At 50.6% G+C, this 20,610-nt stretch overlaps 1 protein-coding gene across 5 annotated transcripts in view; it reads right to left on the bottom strand.

Moving 5' to 3' along the window:
* Positions 1-1,644: 1,644 nt before the first annotated feature.
* slc6a7 (solute carrier family 6 member 7) overlaps positions 1,645-20,610 on the bottom strand; it is a 61,031-nt gene continuing 42,065 nt past the window's right edge. For 4 of the 5 annotated variants that reach the window (XM_078544944.1, XM_078544947.1, XM_078544943.1 and 1 more), the window contains 7 exons: positions 15,909-16,033; positions 12,594-12,706; positions 9,159-9,293; positions 8,732-8,831; positions 7,148-7,266; positions 5,723-5,896; positions 1,645-2,367 (listed from right to left, as the gene is read on the bottom strand). In XM_078544944.1, coding sequence (XP_078401070.1) covers positions 2,233-2,367; positions 5,723-5,896; positions 7,148-7,266; positions 8,732-8,831; positions 9,159-9,293; positions 12,594-12,706; positions 15,909-16,033 — 901 coding nt within the window. In that variant the 3' untranslated portion in view covers positions 1,645-2,232. The remainder of the gene's footprint in view (positions 2,368-5,722; positions 5,897-7,147; positions 7,267-8,731; positions 8,832-9,158; positions 9,294-12,593; positions 12,707-15,908; positions 16,034-20,610) is intronic. The other variant, XM_078544946.1, reaches the window with a different exon arrangement.

The following is a 20,610-nucleotide window of genomic DNA, read 5'->3' as shown; positions in this document are numbered from 1 at the left end:
GCACTGTCGGAGGGTCAGCACTGAGGGAGCGCTGCACTGTCGGAGGGTCAGCACTGAGGGAGCGCTGCACTGTCGGAGGGTCAGCACTGAGGGAGCGCTGCACTGTCGGAGGGTCAGCACTGAGGGAGCGCTGCACTGTCGGAGGGTCAGCACTGAGGGAGCGCTGCACTGTCGGAGGGTCAGCACTGAGGGAGCGCTGCACTGTCGGAGGGTCAGCACTGAGGGAGCGCTGCACTGTCGGAGGGTCAGCACTGAGGGAGCGCTGCACTGTCGGAGGGTCAGCACTGAGGGAGCGCTGCACTGTCGGAGGGTCAGCACTGAGGGAGCGCTGCACTGTCGGAGGGTCAGCACTGAGGGAGCGCTGCACTGTCGGAGGGTCAGCACTGAGGGAGCGCTGCACTGTCGGAGGGTCAGCACTGAGGGAGCGCTGCACTGTCGGAGGGTCAGCACTGAGGGAGCGCTGCACTGTCGGAGGGTCAGCACTGAGGGAGCGCTGCACTGTCGGAGGGTCAGCACTGAGGGAGCGCTGCACTGTCGGAGGGTCAGCACTGAGGGAGCGCTGCACTGTCGGAGGGTCAGCACTGAGGGAGCGCTGCACTGTCGGAGGGTCAGCACTGAGGGAGCGCTGCACTGTCGGAGGGTCAGCACTGAGGGAGCGCTGCACTGTCGGAGGGTCAGCACTGAGGGAGCGCTGCACTGTCGGAGGGTCAGCACTGAGGGAGCGCTGCACTGTCGGAGGGTCAGCACTGAGGGAGCGCTGCACTGTCGGAGGGTCAGCACTGAGGGAGCGCTGCACTGTCGGAGGGTCAGCACTGAGGGAGCGCTGCACTGTCGGAGGGTCAGCACTGAGGGAGCGCTGCACTGTCGGAGGGTCAGCACTGAGGGAGCGCTGCACTGTCGGAGGGTCAGCACTGAGGGAGCGCTGCACTGTCGGAGGGTCAGCACTGAGGGAGCGCTGCACTGTCGGAGGGTCAGCACTGAGGGAGCGCTGCACTGTCGGAGGGTCAGCACTGAGGGAGCGCTGCACTGTCGGAGGGTCAGCACTGAGGGAGCGCTGCACTGTCGGAGGGTCAGCACTGAGGGAGCGCTGCACTGTCGGAGGGTCAGCACTGAGGGAGCGCTGCACTGTCGGAGGGTCAGCACTGAGGGAGCGCTGCACTGTCGGAGGGTCAGCACTGAGGGAGCGCTGCACTGTCGGAGGGTCAGCACTGAGGGAGCGCTGCACTGTCGGAGGGTCAGCACTGAGGGAGCGCTGCACTGTCGGAGGGTCAGCACTGAGGGAGCGCTGCACTGTCGGAGGGTCAGCACTGAGGGAGCGCTGCACTGTCGGAGGGTCAGCACTGAGGGAGCGCTGCACTGTCGGAGGGGCAGTACTGAGGGAGTGCAGCACTGTCGGAGGGGCAGTACTGAGGGAGCGCTGCACTATCGGAGGGGCAGTACTGAGGGAGTGCTGCACTGTTGGTGGGTAAGTGCTAAGGAAATGCTGCATTGTTGGAGGTGCAATCTTTTGGATGAGGAGTTAAGCTGAGGTCCTGTTGCCCTCTCGGGTGGACGTTAAAGATCCCGCGGCGACTAATGAGAGGAAAGTAGCAGAGTTCTCCCCGATATCCTGGGCCAATTTCTCAGACAATATCACCACAAAAACAAGATTATTTGCTCATTTATTTTGCTGCTGTTTGGGGATCTTGCTGTGCGCAAATTGGCTGCTGCTTTTCCTGCGTTACAACAGTCAGCGGCTTCAGAAGAGGGGAGACGATGTAAACTCCATCCCCAGCAAGAAGTGGGAGCTGCAAGAATTTGACAGTCTTTGTGCAGAGGAAAGGACACGGCTTATCTGCTTTACTGGTGTGTGCTGTTGGCACCACGATGGCAAGGTCTCCTTGTCAGGCCGGAACGTTTGGAGTGATTCCGTTTGGTCTTCCTGCAGGAGGGAAGGTGTTGATGATGGAGTGTTGCCTTCGGGGATACGAGGACCTCCCGGGAGTTGGGAGTGTGGGTAGGGAGAGGGGGGGTTTAGTTCTCAGTCTGGGTAAACTCCCCTCGCGAGTGGCAGCACCGTAGCAGTCCCGCATTGTCCGGTGTTCTCTACAACCAGGGGGGAGGGGGAATCCCTCGACAGGACCCAGTCCGCCTCTGTCTTCAAGGGGATGATCTGTGGCAGAATCCCCAGCCTCCACCTCCCCGCTCCCCCCGGTGTGAAGATCGTCACTGTTGCCGGCCGAGTTGGGGCTCTCAGGCTTGCATCTCATTCACGTCGTGGTCAGTCAGCGTCACCGAGAATGGCACATCGACCGTTTGATGCGTGAATGTCCGGTCACCCCCAGTGACCTTCCAGGAGTTCAGGGGTCGGATGGCTTTCCTAAACCGCTGGAGACAAACAGCAACAGATAAAACTGTCAGCTGGATCCGATACCACCCTCACCGTCACCACCACCACCACCACCACCGTCACCGAACCCCACACACCAGCTCCCTCTCTCTCTCTGCTCTTTACAAGGGCCACAGCATAGATGGATTTTCGATCTCTCAGGGAATCAAGCGATGTCGGGAGGAGACGGAAAAGTGGAGTTGAAGCAAAACACCAGGTATGATTGTACTGAATAGTGGTTCGAGTGGCCAGATGGTCTACTCCTGCCTGGATAGAGTGGACGTGGGGAAGATGTTTCCATCAGTAGGAGAGACTAGGACCCGAGGGCACAGCCTCAGAGTAAAGGGAAGACCTTTTAGAACAGAGATGAGGAGAAACTTCTTTAGCCAGAGAGTGGTGAATCTATGGAATTCATTGCCACAGAAGGCTGTGGAGGCCAGGTCATTGAGTGTATTTAAGACTGAGATAGATAAGTTCTTGATTGTTAAGGGGATCAAAGGTTACGGGGAGAAGGCGGGAGAATGGGGTTGAGAGACCTATCAGCCATGATTGAATGGCGGAGCAGACTCGATGGGCCGAATGGCCTAATTTCTGCTCCTATGTCTTATGGTCTTATGGTCTTATTTCTTATGTCCTTATGTGTGTTGTAAATGTATTAGTATCTCTGCTGAAATGGCAGGCAACAGGAACTCGCCACAAACAGGTTAGCGTTTGATCGGGTCAGTAGTGATGGCCGATGGCTGCGTTTCTGTCCGACTGTGGTTTCTGCAGCTTAAAGGGATCCAGAGCCGGGTGAGTCAATTGGCCAGAGTCTGACCTTTCACTCTCTGGGGACAGGTCCAGCCTCAGACACTGGCGGGTGAAGCACCTTCTCTGGGTGCAGTGGGTAGAGGTAATTTGGTCATTGAGGGAACCCAGAGAGAGCCCAGCTCACTATCCAGTGACTTGTGCTGGAAGATGCTGGATGGGGTGAGACTGGCATCGGGTGGGAACTGACCCACTGAAAAGATTTGGGGATTTGGAGCTGAAATCTGCAAGAGGAGAAATGTGCAGTGAGAGATATAACAGAGGACTGGACCAGCATCGTCTGCTATTGGTATCTTAATGATATTGTTATGATGAAGGGTATTGATTACTCAAGAACCTAAGGAACTTATAAAGGGAGACTGCTGGGACACTGGGTTGGTGGGGAGGAAGCAGGCAAATATAATGCTGCATTCTGTGAATAAACATATTATCAAGAAAAGTTTTAATGTCTCAGTTTCATACTTCGCCAACTGACTAGGGATCGAGTTAGCACTGTCATCGTTCAATCCATGGAACACTGAGACGCTTGGGGTAGATACATGAGGGAGTCACCTTCAGTACCTGCCTATCATCACACTGCCCATTGGGCATGGCTCAACAAACTTACCCGGCTCGGAGTCAGAAGGACCTATGCCAGATACTTGGGCACATAATCCAGATTGAAACTCTCAGTTAATTTCAAAGAAAGTTCTGCCCTGTTGGAGGATTAGTCCAAAACGATATAGATGGGTTGGTGGACTGGGCGGTAAAGTGGCAGATGGATTTTAACATAAGAGAAGTGTGAGGTCATACATTTAGGGAGGTCAAACAATTACAAGGATTACACAATAAATGGGAATATACTGAGGGGTAGATGAAGTGAGATATCTTGGCGTACAAGTACACAGGTCCCTGAAGGCAGCAGTTCAAGTAGACAAGGTTGTAAAGAAGGCATATGGAATGCTCTCCTTCATTGGCAGAGGTATAGAATATAAAAGTAAGGATATAATGTTGGAATTGTATAAAACACTGGTGAGGCCACAACTGGAGTATTGTGTGCAGTTCTGATCACATTACAGGAAGGATGCAATAGCTCTGGAGAGAGTGCAGAGGACGTTTACAAGAATGTTGCCAGGGTTAGAAAAGTGTAGCTATGAGAGATTGGATAGGTTGGGGTTATTTTCCTGAGAACAAAGAAGGCTGAGAGGTGACTTGATTGAGGTGTACAAAATGATGAGGGGAATAGATGGAGTGGACAGGATAAAATTGTTTCCCTTGGTGGAGAATTCTAGAACCAGGGGGCATAGATTCAAGATAAGTGGCAGAAGGTGTAGGGGGGACATGAGGAAGAACTTTTTTATGCAGAGGGTAGTGGGTGTCTGGAATTCACTGCCCAAGTTGGTGGTAGAGGCAGAAACTTTAAACTCTTTTAAAAAGTACCTGGATCTGCACCTAAAGTGCTGTAAGCTGCGGGGCTATGGGCCAGGTGCAGGAAGGTGGGATTAGAAAGGGCACCTGGGTGTCTTCGGGCTGGCATGGACAAGATGGGCCGAATGGCCTCCTTCTGCGCTGTAACTTTTCTATGGTTCTAGTACTGAGGGAGTGCTGCACTGTTGGAGGGTCAGTACTGAGGGAGTGCTGTACTGTTGGAGGGTCAGTACTGAGGGAGTGCCACACTGTTGGAGGGTCAGTACTGAGGGAGTGCCACACTGTTGGAGGGTCAGTACTGAGGGAGTGCCACACTGTTGGAGGGTCAGTACTGAGGGAGTGCCACACTGTTGGAGGGTCAGTACTGAGGGAGTGCCACACTGTTGGAGGGTCAGTACTGAGGGAGTGCCACACTGTTGGAGGGTCAGTACTGAGGGAGTGCCACACTGTTGGAGGGTCAGTACTGAGGGAGTGCCACACTGTTGGAGGGTCAGTACTGAGGGAGTGCCACACTGTTGGAGGGTCAGTACTGAGGGAGTGCCACACTGTTGGAGGGTCAGTACTGAGGGAGTGCCACACTGTTGGAGGGTCAGTACTGAGGGAGTGCCACACTGTTGGAGGGTCAGTACTGAGGGAGTGCCACACTGTTGGAGGGTCAGTACTGAGGGAGTGCCACACTGTTGGAGGGTCAGTACTGAGGGAGTGCCACACTGTTGGAGGGTCAGTACTGAGGGAGTGCCACACTGTTGGAGGGACAGTGCTGAGGCAGTGCAGCACTGTCGGAGGTGCTGTCTTTCGGATGAGACATTAAACTGAGGTGTCATTCAGATGGAGACTGAAAATGCCATGGACACTAGAGCAGGAAGCTTGCTCCAGTGACTTGTACCACACTCACTTCTGTTCAAGATAAAGATTATTTGACCTTTCATCTGACTGTTGTTGTGGGAGGTTGGCTGGTATTTTTGCTTACATAATAGGACATTGCATGTCTGCAATAATGGATTGTATACGAGATGTTCCAAAGTGATAAAGCACTCCATAAAAGCCTCATGTGTCATTCCTTTCTTACAGGGGCCAGAGGAAGATTACTCTAATCTAAACTAAACAACACCACATGCAGGAATGAGATGAGGCCCTTACATCTCTCCATGTTCCAGACTCCTTCAGCACAGCAACCACAGCCCAGAATGGGATCTGTATACAGCAGAGCACCCCGAGACAGACTCCTAGTGCCTTCCCCCAGGCGGGGAACTCATAGGGGCCATAGTGCAGGGGAGTGTTGTACATCTCAATAAATACGTACATCAGGATGAACTGTAAAAAAGACAAAGAAATGTATCATAGAGATATAACTCACAGAACACACCACACCACACACCAGCACATACGTAGATAAATAGGGGGAAACTGTTTCCAGCGGCAGGAGGGTCGGTAACCAGAGGGACACAGATGGAAGGGAATCGGCAAAAGAACCAGAGGGGGAGATGAGGATTTTCTATTACACAGAGAGGGTGATGGGAGCAGACTCAGCAGCGACTTTGAGAAGCCAACTGAGTAACGGATAAAAAATTGCAGGGCTAAGTGGGAAGGAGCTGGGACTGGGACAAATAGAATAGTTTTTCAAAGATCTGTCAGAGGCACGATGGGCTGAATGGCCTCCTTCTGTACATTGCGGTTCAATGAAAAATGTAACATACGCTCAGTTGAAAGCCGGGCTCTAGTGATGACAGATTAAACCAGGACTTTCGAGGTGATGGATCGTTTGAGGATTAACAGCAGTGTCTAGGACTTGGGTCTTTCTGCATGGTCCAAGGGGTTGAGGCTGTGGGAAGCTGAGTGAGGCACAGAGAGGGAGACCGGTTCGAGCAGCACCCCAGTCAGCAGGGTCCGAGTGGGGACAGCAGTGGACGGAAGTTGCTTTTTTAAAAATCTGTTCTTAGGATGTGAAGATAACACATTTGTGGTCAATCCCTGACAACTGAGCTGCTGGTTGGCTGCTTGTGGAGGGTAAACAGATTAGCCCAGACTGGAACCCTGCGATGGCCCAGATTGGATAAGGGTGACCAGTTCCACCAACGTCTTCACTCAACCAGCTGAGGTTCCATGAACCAGAGGGAGAGAGGATCAGCCATGATCATGATGAATGGGGGAGCAGGCTCGAAGGGCCGAATGGCCTTCTCCTGCTCCTAGTTTCTATGTTTCTACGAGGCTTTTCCTGGGCACTTAATTGAATTCAATTTTGCGGAAGGATTTGAACTGACCACTTCTGGCTGACTAGTCCAGTACCACCATGAGTTAACTTTCTCTCTGTACACTGGAGCGGGGGGGGTCACAAGAGGCCGGGTTCCTGCTGGTAACTGCGAGCTGGTAAACATCGCTGGCAGTGACGGTCAGAGACAACGCTGCAGACACTGGGTCAGTGCACTGAGATTGGCCGCTTATTCAAGCTGGAGGAGTGGGGCTAGTGCCATTGGAACTGTATCCCATCACGATGTCCGGGAACGGAGGAGGGAGAGAGAAAGGGAATGATTCATTTTGAAAAAGCGGGTAGATTTGCAGACTTACCAAGAGCAGCAGTGGTGTAAAGAGGGCCCAACATGCCTTGAAGTAGAGCAGCAGCTTGCTGCACCAGGGAGGACAGAGGCAGATCATGTCGATAATGTCATTACAGAACTGGTTAACACCTGTGGGGGGTGGGGGGAGACAGCAGAATGAGAGATAGAAATACTTCCTTTCTATAGCGCCTCTCACCGTCTCAGGATGTCCCAAAGCGCTTTGCAGCCAATAAAGTACTTTTTTTAAAAAAGAGTCGTCGGTTTTGTAATGTTGGAAACACGGCAGCCGATTTGCACACAGCAAGATCCCACAAACAGCAATGACCAGTGATAAATGACCAGATAAACGGTGATTTCAGCTTGAGGGATAAATATTGGCCCCAGGACACTGGGCTGAACCCCCCGGCTCTCGCTTTGGGATCTTTTACATCCACCTGAGAACCTGAGTGTGCAGACAGGGCCTTCAGTGATTCCCACAGTGCGGCACTCCCTCAGTACCACACCAGGAGGATCAGCCTAGATTTGGTGCTCAAACCCCCGGGGTGGGTCTTGAAACCACAGCCTTTGGACTCGGTGATGAGTGTGTTACCCACTAAAGCCACGGCCAACATGCCAAGGGGAGCCCCTCAACAGTTAGTGCCAATCACGGTAAACAATGTAGTATAATCCCTATCCTCCCATCTTCTGCCCTCCATTAATTGAGATCACCTCAGACCCTATTGCCCCCATCTAAACATTCTCTCAAGTCCCATCACTAATCGTCCCTCTTGCTCCTGGTCTAGTAGTGTCTCATTCCAAATTCTCAAACTTGCATGTAAATCCCATCATCCCTTCCCCCTCCTTGTCCCTAACCTTGACTAGTCCAACAAACTCTACTGTCCTCCAAATCTTCTTGCACATCTCCGATTTTAATCGCTCCACCATTGGCGGCCGTGCCTTCAGCTGCTGGGCCCCCAAGCTCTGGAATTCACTCCCCAAAACCTCTCTGCTTCTCTCAACCATTTTCCTCCTCAATGACACTCCTTAAAGCCTACCTCATTGATCAAGCCTTTGATCACTTGTCCTAATACCGTTTTATGTGGCTTGGTGTTCATTTTATTCTCTATACCCCTTGAGATATTTTTCTGCATTACAGGCTCTGTATAAATGCAATCTATCAATGCTGTTTCCAGCAGAGGTGGAGAAGCGTGACAAGCGTGTCTAAACATAGAATTATACAACACTGAAGGAGGCCATTCTGCCCATCATACCCATGCTGGCTCTTTGGCAGAGCTATCCAATTAATCCCACTCCCCTGTATTTCCCCAGGGCCCTGTGAAGTTTTCCCTTCCTAGGTTAAATTATCTAATAATCTTTTGAAAGTTACTATTGAATCTGTTTCCAGCGCATTACAGGCAGCGCATTCCAGATCACGAGAAATTATCCTGTTCCCTCTTCGTTTGCATCCTTCACCTGACAGGTGCAATGGACGTGAACAAAAACATTCACTCAAGAAAGGACAGTCTTGGTGCTCTCAATGTTTCCTAAACCTCTCCAATGCAGTTAGTCAGCATCGGTGCTGTCCCTTTCTAGAAGCTTCCGAGGGAGGGTTTACCGTAGAAAAATGCAATCCCCAGGCACATGAAGAGGGTGATGATGATGAGTCCGAAGCTGGTGCTGTACGAATCGATGAGAGTGAACCAGTAGATACCACCCTATGTGAAAAGAGCAATGAATAGAGCTGATTAACCGGGTCCGGACAAACACACCGACAGACACACTGGGCTGTGATCTGAGCCTCCCATTAGATCCAGGTGTGAATCAACCCCTTTTATTTTCACGGGTCATTTTGTTGGGAATAGCCCTGTATTTCTGCGGGTTACTGTGTTTTCCAAATGTTAATCTTACAGGTTAATTGTATTTTGGATTGATTCGTGTTCATATTCGTATTGGTTATTATATTGGGTTTGACCCCTTCATTTGCATTGGTCCCCGTTCCTGATGGAGCTGACCCTAGGCTGTGGGATCACCCTGTGCTGTACCTCAGTGATAAGCAGCAAGCCCAGGAGGTAGAAACCGAAGCAGAGTGCGGCCAGGAACATCACCTTCCACTTGCCCTTCCGTAACACTGGGAACTCATCCAGGAACGCCGTGGTGATTCCTTCCATGTTGCCAAACTGCAAAAAAGACCCACACAAACAATCCACAATAAGACAGAAACAGTCTAAAAGCTTCTATTTACTGTACCTGTTGGACATTCCGCAAGGTGCTGACCCACTCGTCGACATGTCCAACATGAATTGGCAAACCCATATCCCTCCCCTATCACTGACTCTACACACCCATTTAATCCCCTCCCACAGCCCCATGTACACTCTCCCCTATCACTGACTCTACCCACCCATTTAATCCCCTCCCACAGCCCCATGTACACTCTCCCCTATCACTGACTCTACCCACCCATTTAATCCCCTCCCACAGCCCCATGTACACTCTCCCCTATCACTGACTCTACCCACCCATTTAATCCCCTCCCACAGCCCCATGTACACTCTCCCCTATCACTGACTCTACCCACCCATTTAATCCCCTCCCACATCCCCATGTACACTCTCCCCTATCACTGACTCTACCCACCCATTTAATCCCCTCCCACATCCCCATGTACACTCTCCCCTATCACTGACTCTACCCACCCATTTAATCCCCTCCCACAGCCCCATGTACACTCTCCCCTATCACTGACTCTACACACCCATTTAATCCCCTCCCACAGCCCCATGTACATTCTCCCCTATCACTGACTCTACACACCCATTTAATCCCCTCTCACATCCCCATGTACACCCTCCCCTATCACTGACTCTACCCACCCATTTAATCCCCTCCCACAGCCCCATGTACACTCTCCCCTATCACTGACTCTACCCACCCATTTAATCCCCTCCCACATCCCCATGTACACTCTCCCCTATCGCTGACTCTACCCACCCATTTAATCCCCTCTCACATCCCCATGTACACTCTCCCCTATCACTGACTCTATCCACCCATTTAATCCCCTCCCACAGCCCCATGTACACTCTCCCCTATCATTGACTCTACCCACCCATTTAATCCCCTCCCACATCCCCATGTACACTCTCCCCTATCACTGACTCTACCCACCCATTTAATCCCCTCCCACAGCCCCATGTACACTCTCCCCCTATCACTGACTCTACCCACCCATTTAATCCCCTCCCACAGCCCCATGTACACTCTTCCCTATCACTGACTCTACCCACCCATTTAATCCCCTCCCACAGCCCCATGTACACTCTCCCCTATCACTGACTCTACCCACCCATTTAATCCCCTCCCACAGTCCCATGTACACTCTCCCCCTATCACTGACTCTACCCACCCACCTCCATTTAATCATCTGAGGGAAAGCCCTTTCGGAATCTTCATTGATCCCTGTATTATGCAAACCATCAGAACATGCATCCCCTCCCCTCTCTTATCCCCTCCCCCTCCTGCGCCCGCAGTCCTCCGGGAATGACCCTTGTTCTTCCTGCCCCTGTTCACGTTAGATTCTATCAGCGTGGCCCCTTTGGTCCCTTTTCCTATATTCTCAGATCTCGTTTCTAGCTGGGCAGTGATCCAGCTCCTGATTAAGAGGCAGTACAGAATCCACTGCCCATTCCGCATTCGCCAGCCTCTTTAGAACAGAAATAAAACAGCTTCTCCCATCTAATTGCATCTCGTCTCCCTTTCATCTGTGCCCCTTTCGGTCTCTGCTCACGGTCCATTCTGTTTACCCAGGCAGAGGAAGTGATGGGGCTCATTATCCACATTCAGGGAAGCCTTTCAACATGAGGGCCAATCCCCATTCTGCACATTTCTCCCCTGGCCCCCTCTCAGTCCTGAAAATTTTAACCACTGCCAATCTCTCTGCTCCTTCTTTTGGAAGGAAGGTTGGCTGGGGCGCTGACCAAGGCTATAAACTAAAGCCACACAAAAAAAATGTTCTGATTGGTCTTGTGAGAAGGTCCAAGTCACCCCATCTGCAGATTGAATCAGGAGCTTTGCTGCCACCTGAAGGACAAAGACCAGTACTGCAGCCTACCGCACTACCGAGGGAACTGGGAATCGGTACCGGTTAATCTGAAATCAGATTATTAGCTCTCGAATCAGACCGGTGAAGGTCATAACCCCCTACCAGGCCAGCTGGCTCCTTTTTTAACACATATTTATATCATTGATATCAGTTGCCTACAGGAGGCTTGTATTGCCTTGAATACAGAAGATTAGGGGCTGATCTTATCGAGGTGTTTAAGATGATTAAAGGATTTGACAGGGTTGATGGAGAGAAGCTATTTCCTCTGGTGTTGGGGGAGAGTCCAGAACAAGGGGACAGAACCTTAAAATCTGAGCCAGGCCGTCCATGGGGGGGATGTCAGAAAGCGTTTCCTCACACAAAGGGGAGCGGAAATCTGGGACTCTCTCCTCCAAAAAACAGCTGGGGGGGTTTCAAGATGGAGATGAATAGACGTTTGTTGGGTAAGGGTGTCAAGGAATGTGCAGCAAAGGTGGGTAGATGGACTTCTGCTTTGATCTAATTGAATGGTGGAACAGGCCAGAGGGGCTGAATGGCCTCCTCCTGTTTCCATGTTCCTATTCTATGGAGGCTGCCCGTGAGTCTACGAAGACCAATTTCCTCAGGGAGTTAGGGTGACCAGTCCTTGTATTGGGAATTGCCTCACAGGCAGAGGTATCAGCTCACCCAAAGGTGTCAAAACTTGGGGGTAGTACCCATTTCGCACAACCTCTTGTCAAGACTTTGAATTCAAAGAACCATGTTGGACTTTGATCTTGTGCCAATATCTCCGGCTCTTGTGGTAAAACCTTGTTATTACCCATCAATGCCCCCCTCACCACAGCCGCCCCTCAAAACAGACAATGGCCTTGTTGACAGGACTTCTGATGCCATCAATAATAATCATTTAACAGACAACACCCTCTGGGTTATGGAGGAGAAAAAAAGTCAGTTTTTGCTCTTCATGTCTATCCAATAGCCCAGCTGAAAAGTACAGGGCGTGCAGAAACGGTCTGAGACAGTTGTGTTACCTTGATCCCACCCATCCACCCAAACCCTGTCTAAAGCTCTATTATTGAAAAGTGGTCAGATGGTGACACATAATAACCATGGCTCCTGGACCATCTCATCTGTCACCATGAATCCCTTGACCATCCCATCTGTCACCATGACTCCTTAGGCCATCCCATCTGTCACCATGACTCCTTAGGCCATCCCATCTATCACCATGACTCCCTTGACCATCCCATCTGTCACAATGGCTCCTTGGGCCATCCCATCAATCATCATGACTCCCCGAATTGCAGAAACTGTGACTGGGCGGGCTGATTGTGCCCCATTATTGACAGTGGGGAGTAGGGGAACCCCCTCAGCCAGTGTCAAGGGCCATAGTTACCAGCGTATCAATCCCCAGGGTGAAGAGCATCAGGAAAAACAGGATCGACCAAAAGAACGAGCCAGGCAGCAGTGCAAGGGCTTCTGGGTAAGCAACGAATGCCAACCCGGGACCTACAGTGAACAGACAGCAAGTTACAGCACAGAAGGAGGCCATTCGGCCCAACTACAGCACAGAAAGAGGTCAATCAGCTCAATCAGCACATGCTGGTGTTTATACTCCACAACAGACTTCTCCCATCCCTCTTCATCATCCTATCAGCATATCCAGCTATTCACAGGAGCTGGGCATTGCAGGTCAGACTCTTGTCTCTTCATCTCAAGGACAGAGTTCAAATCCAGTCCAGAAAGAAAGAGCAGGAGAGAGGGAGGATGTAGATCTAAGAATGTAAGAACTTAAGAAATAGGAGTTGGAGTAAGTAATTTGGCCTCTCGATCCCTGTTCTGCTATTCCATAAGGTCATGAATGACCTTCTACCTCAACTCTACCCTGTTAAATCTCTTGAGAATTTTACATGTTTCAATGAGATCAACTCTTATTCTTCAAAATTGTAGGGAATATAGCCCTAGTCTACTCAATTTCCCCTCATAGGACAATCCCCTCCTGCCAGGAATCGGTCTAGTGAACCTTTGCTGTACTTCCTCTAGTGCAAGTATATCCTTTGTTAAATATGGAGACCAAAGCTGGACAAAGTATTCCAGGTCTGGTCTCACTAAAGCCCTATATAATTGCAGCAAGACTTCTTTACTGTTATACTCCAAACTTTTATGTAACAAAAGCTAACATAACATTAGCTTTCCTAATTGCTTGCTGTACTTGCATGTTAACTTTCTAAAATTTGGATACAAGAACACCCAGATCCCTCTGAATATCATGGTTTACCAGACTCTAACCACTCAAAATATAGTCGGTTGGTCGTCCATAACTTGAGCATTGCTGAAAAAAGGGACATGTTGGAGCTTTTCATCTTGCACTCACCAGGACACTTTGCAAGGATACCAATGCAAGGGGAGAACAATTTAAAATTGTTGTCATCAAATGATTGTCTTCCCCCTATATTGGTATTATTGCAAAGTGTCCTGGTGAGTGCAAGACGAAAAGCTCCAATATCTCTCTTTTTTCAGCAACATTCAAAAATATTCTGTTTTCTATTTTTCCCACAAAACTAAATAACTTCACGTTTCTCCACATTACAATCCATCTGCCATGTTCTTGCCTGCTCGTTCAATCCATCCAAAACCCTTTGAAGCCTCTGTATCCTTTACTTGCCCATCACACTTTGGGCTGAATTTTCTGGCTGACGTGTGGGTGGCGGAGCCCGCACTCTGCATTTAAAATGCCGCACGTCAGCGCTTAAAATGCCGCACGTCAGCGCTTAAAATGCCGCACGTCAGCGCTTAAAATGCCGCACGTCAGCGCTTAAAATGCCGCGTGCTGACATCACATGAGCGTCCTGACGTCAGCGCGCGGCATCGCGATGTTTTGGTCGGCGGGCGCGCTCAGCAGCGGGACACGCGCCCGCCATTAATTAAAGGCCTTGTTAAGGCCATTAAGTCAGCAATTGACGACGATTTTGAGGGGCCCGTGCGAACTTCGGCTCAGCGCACGGGCCCAAGGGGCAGGCGGGTAGGTGATTTTTTAACAAACCTTATCCACTGGCGGGATGAGGCTTGATTTTGGATTTTAAAAAGTTTAATAAAATTTTTGCGCACTTTATTAACATGTCCCATCTCGTGTGACATTTTCACATGAGGGGGACGTGTTAATGAATTTTTTTATTGTTCTATTTTTAATCTTTCACAGCCTTTCAGCGATTTCCCTGAGGCAGCGCTTAGCCTCAGGGAGATGTGCGGTCTGTCGTGCGTATGCGTGAAACAGCGCACTCTCGCATTTGGGGAACCCCCGCCCGCACAGGGAGCGCACGCTGGGTGGGCCTTAATTGGCCCGCCCACTTAAAATGGCGGTGGGGCCCGAAGCGGTGATCGGCTGCCCGCCCGCCAAGGGCAAAATTCAGCCCTTTGTACCAACAGTTTGGATACGTTACATTCAGTCCCTTTCCCAAGTCATTAATATAGACTGTAAATAGCTGAGGCCCAAGTCCTGATCCCTGCCTGACAACCCGAAAATGACCCCATTTATTCCTACTCCCTGTTTTATGTCCATTAACTAACCTTTTGTCTGGCACCATGTCAAATATTTTTTGTAAGTCCAATTACACCACATCCACTGGTTCCCCCTTATCTATCCTACTTGTTACATCCTCAAAAACCTCAAGCAGACTTGTCAAATATAATTTTCCTTTCATAAATCTGTGTTGGCTCCACCCAATCACTTTGTATTATTCTAAGTGCCAAATAATACATTCCAGTATTTCCCTGACTACTGATTTCAGATTAACTAAGCTGATACTTCCTTCTTTTCTATCTCCCTCCTTTCTTTGTCCCGTTTATTCTCTTTACCCATTCTTTATCAATTACTTGGTCTTTCTATCCTGTATTCGGAAATCCACACAATCCTCAGGTTTACTTTTATTTTGGTAACATTCTAACCCTCTTCCTCTGATCTAATGCAATCTTTAATTCTTCGTGTTAGCTATGGTTGGATCACTTTACCCGTGACATTTTTATTTCTTAAGGGAATGTATATTCTTTGTGAATTAAGAATTAATTATTTAAATGTTTGCCATTGTTATCTCTCTGTATGCTGGTTGGGTTGGTTAGTGATGGGGTTAGTAAAATAGTAGAGCTGGTCATGAAATGGCTACTTTGGTACATATGGGAGTGGTAGTTTGGCGGGTTATATTACTGGAGTAGTGATTCCTCTGTATCTAACCCCGTGCTGTACCTGTCCTGGGAGTGTTTGATGGGGACGGTGTAGAGGGAGCTTTACTCTGTATCTAACCCTGTGCTGTACCTGTCCTGGGAGTGTTTGATGGGGACAGTGTAGAGGGAGCTTTACTCTGTATCTAACCTCGTGCTGTACCTGTCCTGGGAGTGTTTGATGGGGACAGTGTAGAGGGAGCTTTACTCTGTATCTAACCCCGTGCTGTACCTGTCCTGGGAGTGTTTGATGGGGACAGTGTAGAGAGAGCTTTACTCTGTATCTAACCCCGTGCAGTACCTGCCCTGGGAGTGTTTGATGGGGACAGTGTAGAGGGAGCTTTACTCTGTATCTAACCCCGTGCTGTACCTGTCCTGGGAGTGTTTGATGGGGACAGTGTAGAGGGAGCTTTACTCTGTATCTAACCCCGTGCTGTACCTGTCTGGGAGTGTTTGAAGGGGACAGTGTAAGATGATTGTTGACCAGTGGTCTTACCAGAATCTGCAACATCTTCCACAGCCACACCCTTCTTCCATGCCATGTGACCCAGGATGGAAAATATAGCGAATCCTGCAAAGAAGCTGGTGATGCAGTTGCCAGTCACAATGATCAGAGTGTCCCTAGGAGAGAAACCTTGGTTACTGATGGTTAAAGTTACCGGACCGCACAGGAAACGCCTTCTGCCCTCATGTTATCACATGGTCTTACTTAAAAACCTGAGTTCGTCTCAGGAGGCTTAAGTTGCATTTCTATGGCACCTTTCACATCGTTAGGTGGTCCCAAAGCATTTTACAGCCAGTGTGGTATTTTTGAAGGGAAGTTACTGTTGCAATGCAGGAAATCTTGCAGCCAATGTGTGCACAGGAAGATCCAACAATCAGCAATGTGATAATGACCAGAAATTTGGTATCAGTGATTTAAAAACATTAGTCCCAGGAAACTGGGTAGAACTCCCTTGCTCTTCTTCCGACAGGGGTCACTGGAGCTTTTACATTCACCAGAGAGGGCAGACAGGACCTCACTTTCTATGTTTCAATATCATCTGAAAGACTGTACCTCCCACACTGGAGCGCTGCACTGTCGGAGGGTCAGTACTGAGGGAGCGCTGCACTGTCGGAGGGTCAGTACTGAGGGAGCGCTGCACTGTCGGAGGGTCAGTACTGAGGGAGTGCTGCACTGTCGGAGGGTCAGTACTGAGGGAGTGCTGCACTGTCGGAGGGTCAGTACTGAGGGAGTGCTGCACTGTCGGAGGATCAGTACTGAGGGAGTGCTGCACTGTCAGAGGGTCAGTGCTGAGGGAGCGCTGCACTGTCAGAGGGTCAGTGCTGAGGGAGCGCTGCACTGTCAGAGGGTCAGTGCTGAGGGAGCGCTGCACTGTCAGAGGGTCAGTGCTGAGGGAGCGCTGCACTGTCAGAGGGTCAGTGCTGAGGGAGCGCTGCACTGTCAGAGGGTCAGTGCTGAGGGAGCGCTGCACTGTCAGAGGGTCAGTGCTGAGGGAGCGCTGCACTGTCAGAGGGTCAGTGCTGAGGGAGCGCTGCACTGTCAGAGGGTCAGTGCTGAGGGAGCGCTGCACTGTCAGAGGGTCAGTGCTGAGGGAGCGCTGCACTGTCAGAGGGTCAGTGCTGAGGGAGCGCTGCACTGTCAGAGGGTCAGTGCTGAGGGAGCGCTGCACTGTCAGAGGGTCAGTGCTGAGGGAGCGCTGCACTGTCAGAGGGTCAGTGCTGAGGGAGCGCTGCACTGTCAGAGGGTCAGTGCTGAGGGAGCGCTGCACTGTCAGAGGGTCAGTGCTGAGGGAGCGCTGCACTGTCAGAGGGTCAGTGCTGAGGGAGCGCTGCACTGTCAGAGGGTCAGTGCTGAGGGAGCGCTGCACTGTCAGAGGGTCAGTGCTGAGGGAGCGCTGCACTGTCAGAGGGTCAGTGCTGAGGGAGCGCTGCACTGTCAGAGGGTCAGTGCTGAGGGAGCGCTGCACTGTCAGAGGGTCAGTGCTGAGGGAGCGCTGCACTGTCAGAGGGTCAGTGCTGAGGGAGCGCTGCACTGTCAGAGGGTCAGTGCTGAGGGAGCGCTGCACTGTCAGAGGGTCAGTGCTGAGGGAGCGCTGCACTGTCAGAGGGTCAGTACTGAGGGAGCGCTGCACTGTCAGAGGGTCAGTACTGAGGGAGCGCTGCACTGTCAGGAGGTCAGTACTGAGGGAGTGCTGCACTGTCAGAGGGTCAATACTGAGGGAGTGCTGCACTGTCAGAGGGTCAGTACTGAGGGAGTGCTGCACTGTCAGAGGGTCAGTACTGAGGGAGTGCTGCACTGTCAGAGGGGCAGTACTGAGGGAGTGCTGCACTGTCAGAGGGGCAGTACTGAGGGAGTGCCACAATGCCAGAGGGGCAGTACTGAGGGAGTGCTCCCTGATGGAAGCGCCATCTTTCGGTTGAGATGGTAAACCAAGACCCCGTCTGACCTGTCACGTGGATGTAAGAGATCCTTAGGGCAGTATTTCGAAGGAGAGCCGGGAAGTTCTCCCCGGTGTCCTGGCTGATGATATTTTGTTGTCAGGTCCCTCGCTTTGAGGATGACGTCTGCTCATTCACAAGTTATTGCCGTTAGTTTCCCTGTGACTGAACCGGCAGATTCTCCACCTGCAGATCCTTGGGCAAGTGGAGCAGGAGGTCCCGTGAGGCAGTGGGATCCGGAGTGAGGGGTTTGATTCCTTTTCTTTCCCCCCCTGTCGCTGCTCTGCCTCATCATTAAGATGAGGACTCAGTGTAACGCAGCTCGATGGACAACTTGTCATGTGGAATGATGGGTAGTGAGTTCCTCCCTGTCATTAATGTCAATGCTGCCGCACTTCAAGGAGAGCCTCAGAGTGTCTAGGAAGCGTTTTCTTTGTCCTTCCCTAGATTGTTGGCCATTTGAGAAAACAGGGCCAGACAGGGAGGTGGTTTCCAGCTGTCTGGACACAGGGTCCAGTCCATCCAAGTTGGTTCTGCAGGAGTTTTGCCTGAATCTTGTGGAGCTGGATCAGGGAGGGCATTAATGTTTGTTCGATGGTCCTCCCATCGAATCCGGAGAATGTCCTTCAATCAATGTCACAAAAACAGATGATCTGGTCATTACTGCTTGTGGGAGCTTGCTGTGCACAGGTTGGCTGCCATGTTTAGTAACCATGCTTGAAAAAGTACTTCCTTGGCTGTAAAGCGCTTTGGAACAAGCTGAGGTAGAGAAAGGTGCTATGGAGATGCAAGTCTTTGATTTTGTTTGAGTTTAGACAAAAGGGGTCTAAGCAGCAAACCTCAAAAATGCAAGGGGAGGGACTGGTGTTGGACATCCTGGAAAGTTAAGGGTTATCAATCGAACATCCTTGTACTTTAGATCCTCCCAGTGTAAACAGGGAGTGTTGTGAGGGGGTAACCTCTTCTCTGCTCCCTTTCTGACTTCTCAATGATTGAGCTTCCAAAGCCTCTGGGGTTGAGAATTCCACAGGTTCACCACCCTCTGAGTGAAGAAATTCCTCCTCATCTCAGTCCTAAATGGCCTACCCCTTATTCTGGGACTGTGTGCCCTGGTTCTAGACTCAGCAGCCAGGGGGAAACACCCTTCCTGCATCTACCCTGTCGAGCCCTGTAAGAATTTTGTAGGCTTCAATGAGATCATCTTTCATTCTTCTAAACTCTAGAGGAGACAGGCCCAGTCTCCTCAATCTCTCCACATCCCACTGTCCCAGGATTACTCTGGTGAACCTCCACTGAACTTACTCCATGGCAAGTACACCTTTCCTTAGGTAAGGGGACTATAACTGTACACAATACTCCAGGGAAGGTCTCACTAAGGCGCTATACAATCGCAGCAAACCTTCCTTACCCCTGTACTCAAAACCCCTTGGGATAAAATCCCTTCCTAATTGTTTGCTGCACCTGCAGGTTACCTTTCAGTGACTCATGAACAAGGACACCCAGGTCTCTTTGGACATCAATGCTTCCCAATCTCTCCTCATTTAAGAAATACTCCACAATTCTCTTCCTCCTCCCAAAGTGAATAACTTCACATTTTTACACGTTATATTCCATCTGCCACTCAGGCTGCCTAAACCCCCTTGAAACCTCTTTGCATCCTCCTCACAACTCACAGTTCAACACGTTGTGTGTCATCAGCAAACTTGGAAATATTACAATTGGTCCCCATACCTGAGTCATTGATACAGATTGTGACCAGGTGGGGCCAAGCACTGGTCCTTGTGGTACCCCACTGGTCACATCCTCCCAACCTGAGAATCATCTGTTTATTCCTGCTCTGTTTTCCACCCATTAACCAATCCCCAATCCATGTCAGTATATTATCCCAAATCCCACGTGCTGTAATTTGAAGGAAGATGGTGGTGTAGTGGTAATGTCACTGGATTAGTAATCTAGAGGCCCAAACTAATCTCCTGGGGACAAGGGTTTGAATCCCACCATATCAGCTGGGGGCTTTCCTCTGTATCTAACCCCGTGCTGTACCTGTCCTGGGAGTGTTTGATGGGGACAGTGTAGAGGGAGCTTTACTCTGTATCTAACCCCGTGCTGTACCTGTCCTGGGAGTGTTTGATGGGGACAGTGTAGAGGGAGCTTTACTCTGTATCTAACCCCGTGCTGTACCTGTCCTGGGAGTGTTTGATGGGGACGGTGTAGAGGGAGCTTTACTCTGTATCTAACCCCGTGCTGTACCTGCCCTGGGAGTGTTTGATGGGGACAGTGTAGAGGGAGCTTTACTCTGTATCTAACCCCGTGCTGTACCTGTCCTGGGAGTGTTTGATGGGGACAGTGTAGAGGGAGCTTTACTCTGTATCTAACCCCTTGCTGTACCTGTCCTGGGAGTGTTTGATGGGGACAGTGTAGAGGGAGCTTTACTCTGTATCTAACCCCGTGCTGTACCTGTCCTGGGAGTGTTTGATGGGGACAGTGTAGAGGGAGCTTTACTCTGTATCTAACCCCGTGCTGTACCTGTCCTGGGAGTGTTTGATGGGCACAGTGTAGAGGGAGCTTTACTCTGTATCTAACCCCGTGCTGTACCTGTCCTGGGAGTGTTTGATGGGGACAGTGCAGAGGGAGCTTTACCCTGTATCTAACCCCGTGCTGTACCTGTCCTGGGAGTGTTTGATGGGGACAGTGTAGAGGGAGCTTTACCCTGTATCTAACCCCGTGCTGTACCTGTCCTGGGAGTGTTTGATGGG

Source organism: Cetorhinus maximus, chromosome 7 (genome assembly GCF_964194155.1).
Source record: "Cetorhinus maximus chromosome 7, sCetMax3.hap1.1, whole genome shotgun sequence".
Lineage (NCBI taxonomy): Eukaryota > Metazoa > Chordata > Chondrichthyes > Lamniformes > Cetorhinidae > Cetorhinus > Cetorhinus maximus.
The sequence above is the reverse complement of the archived record's forward strand: the minus strand, read 5'-3'. Positions and strand labels throughout refer to the sequence as shown.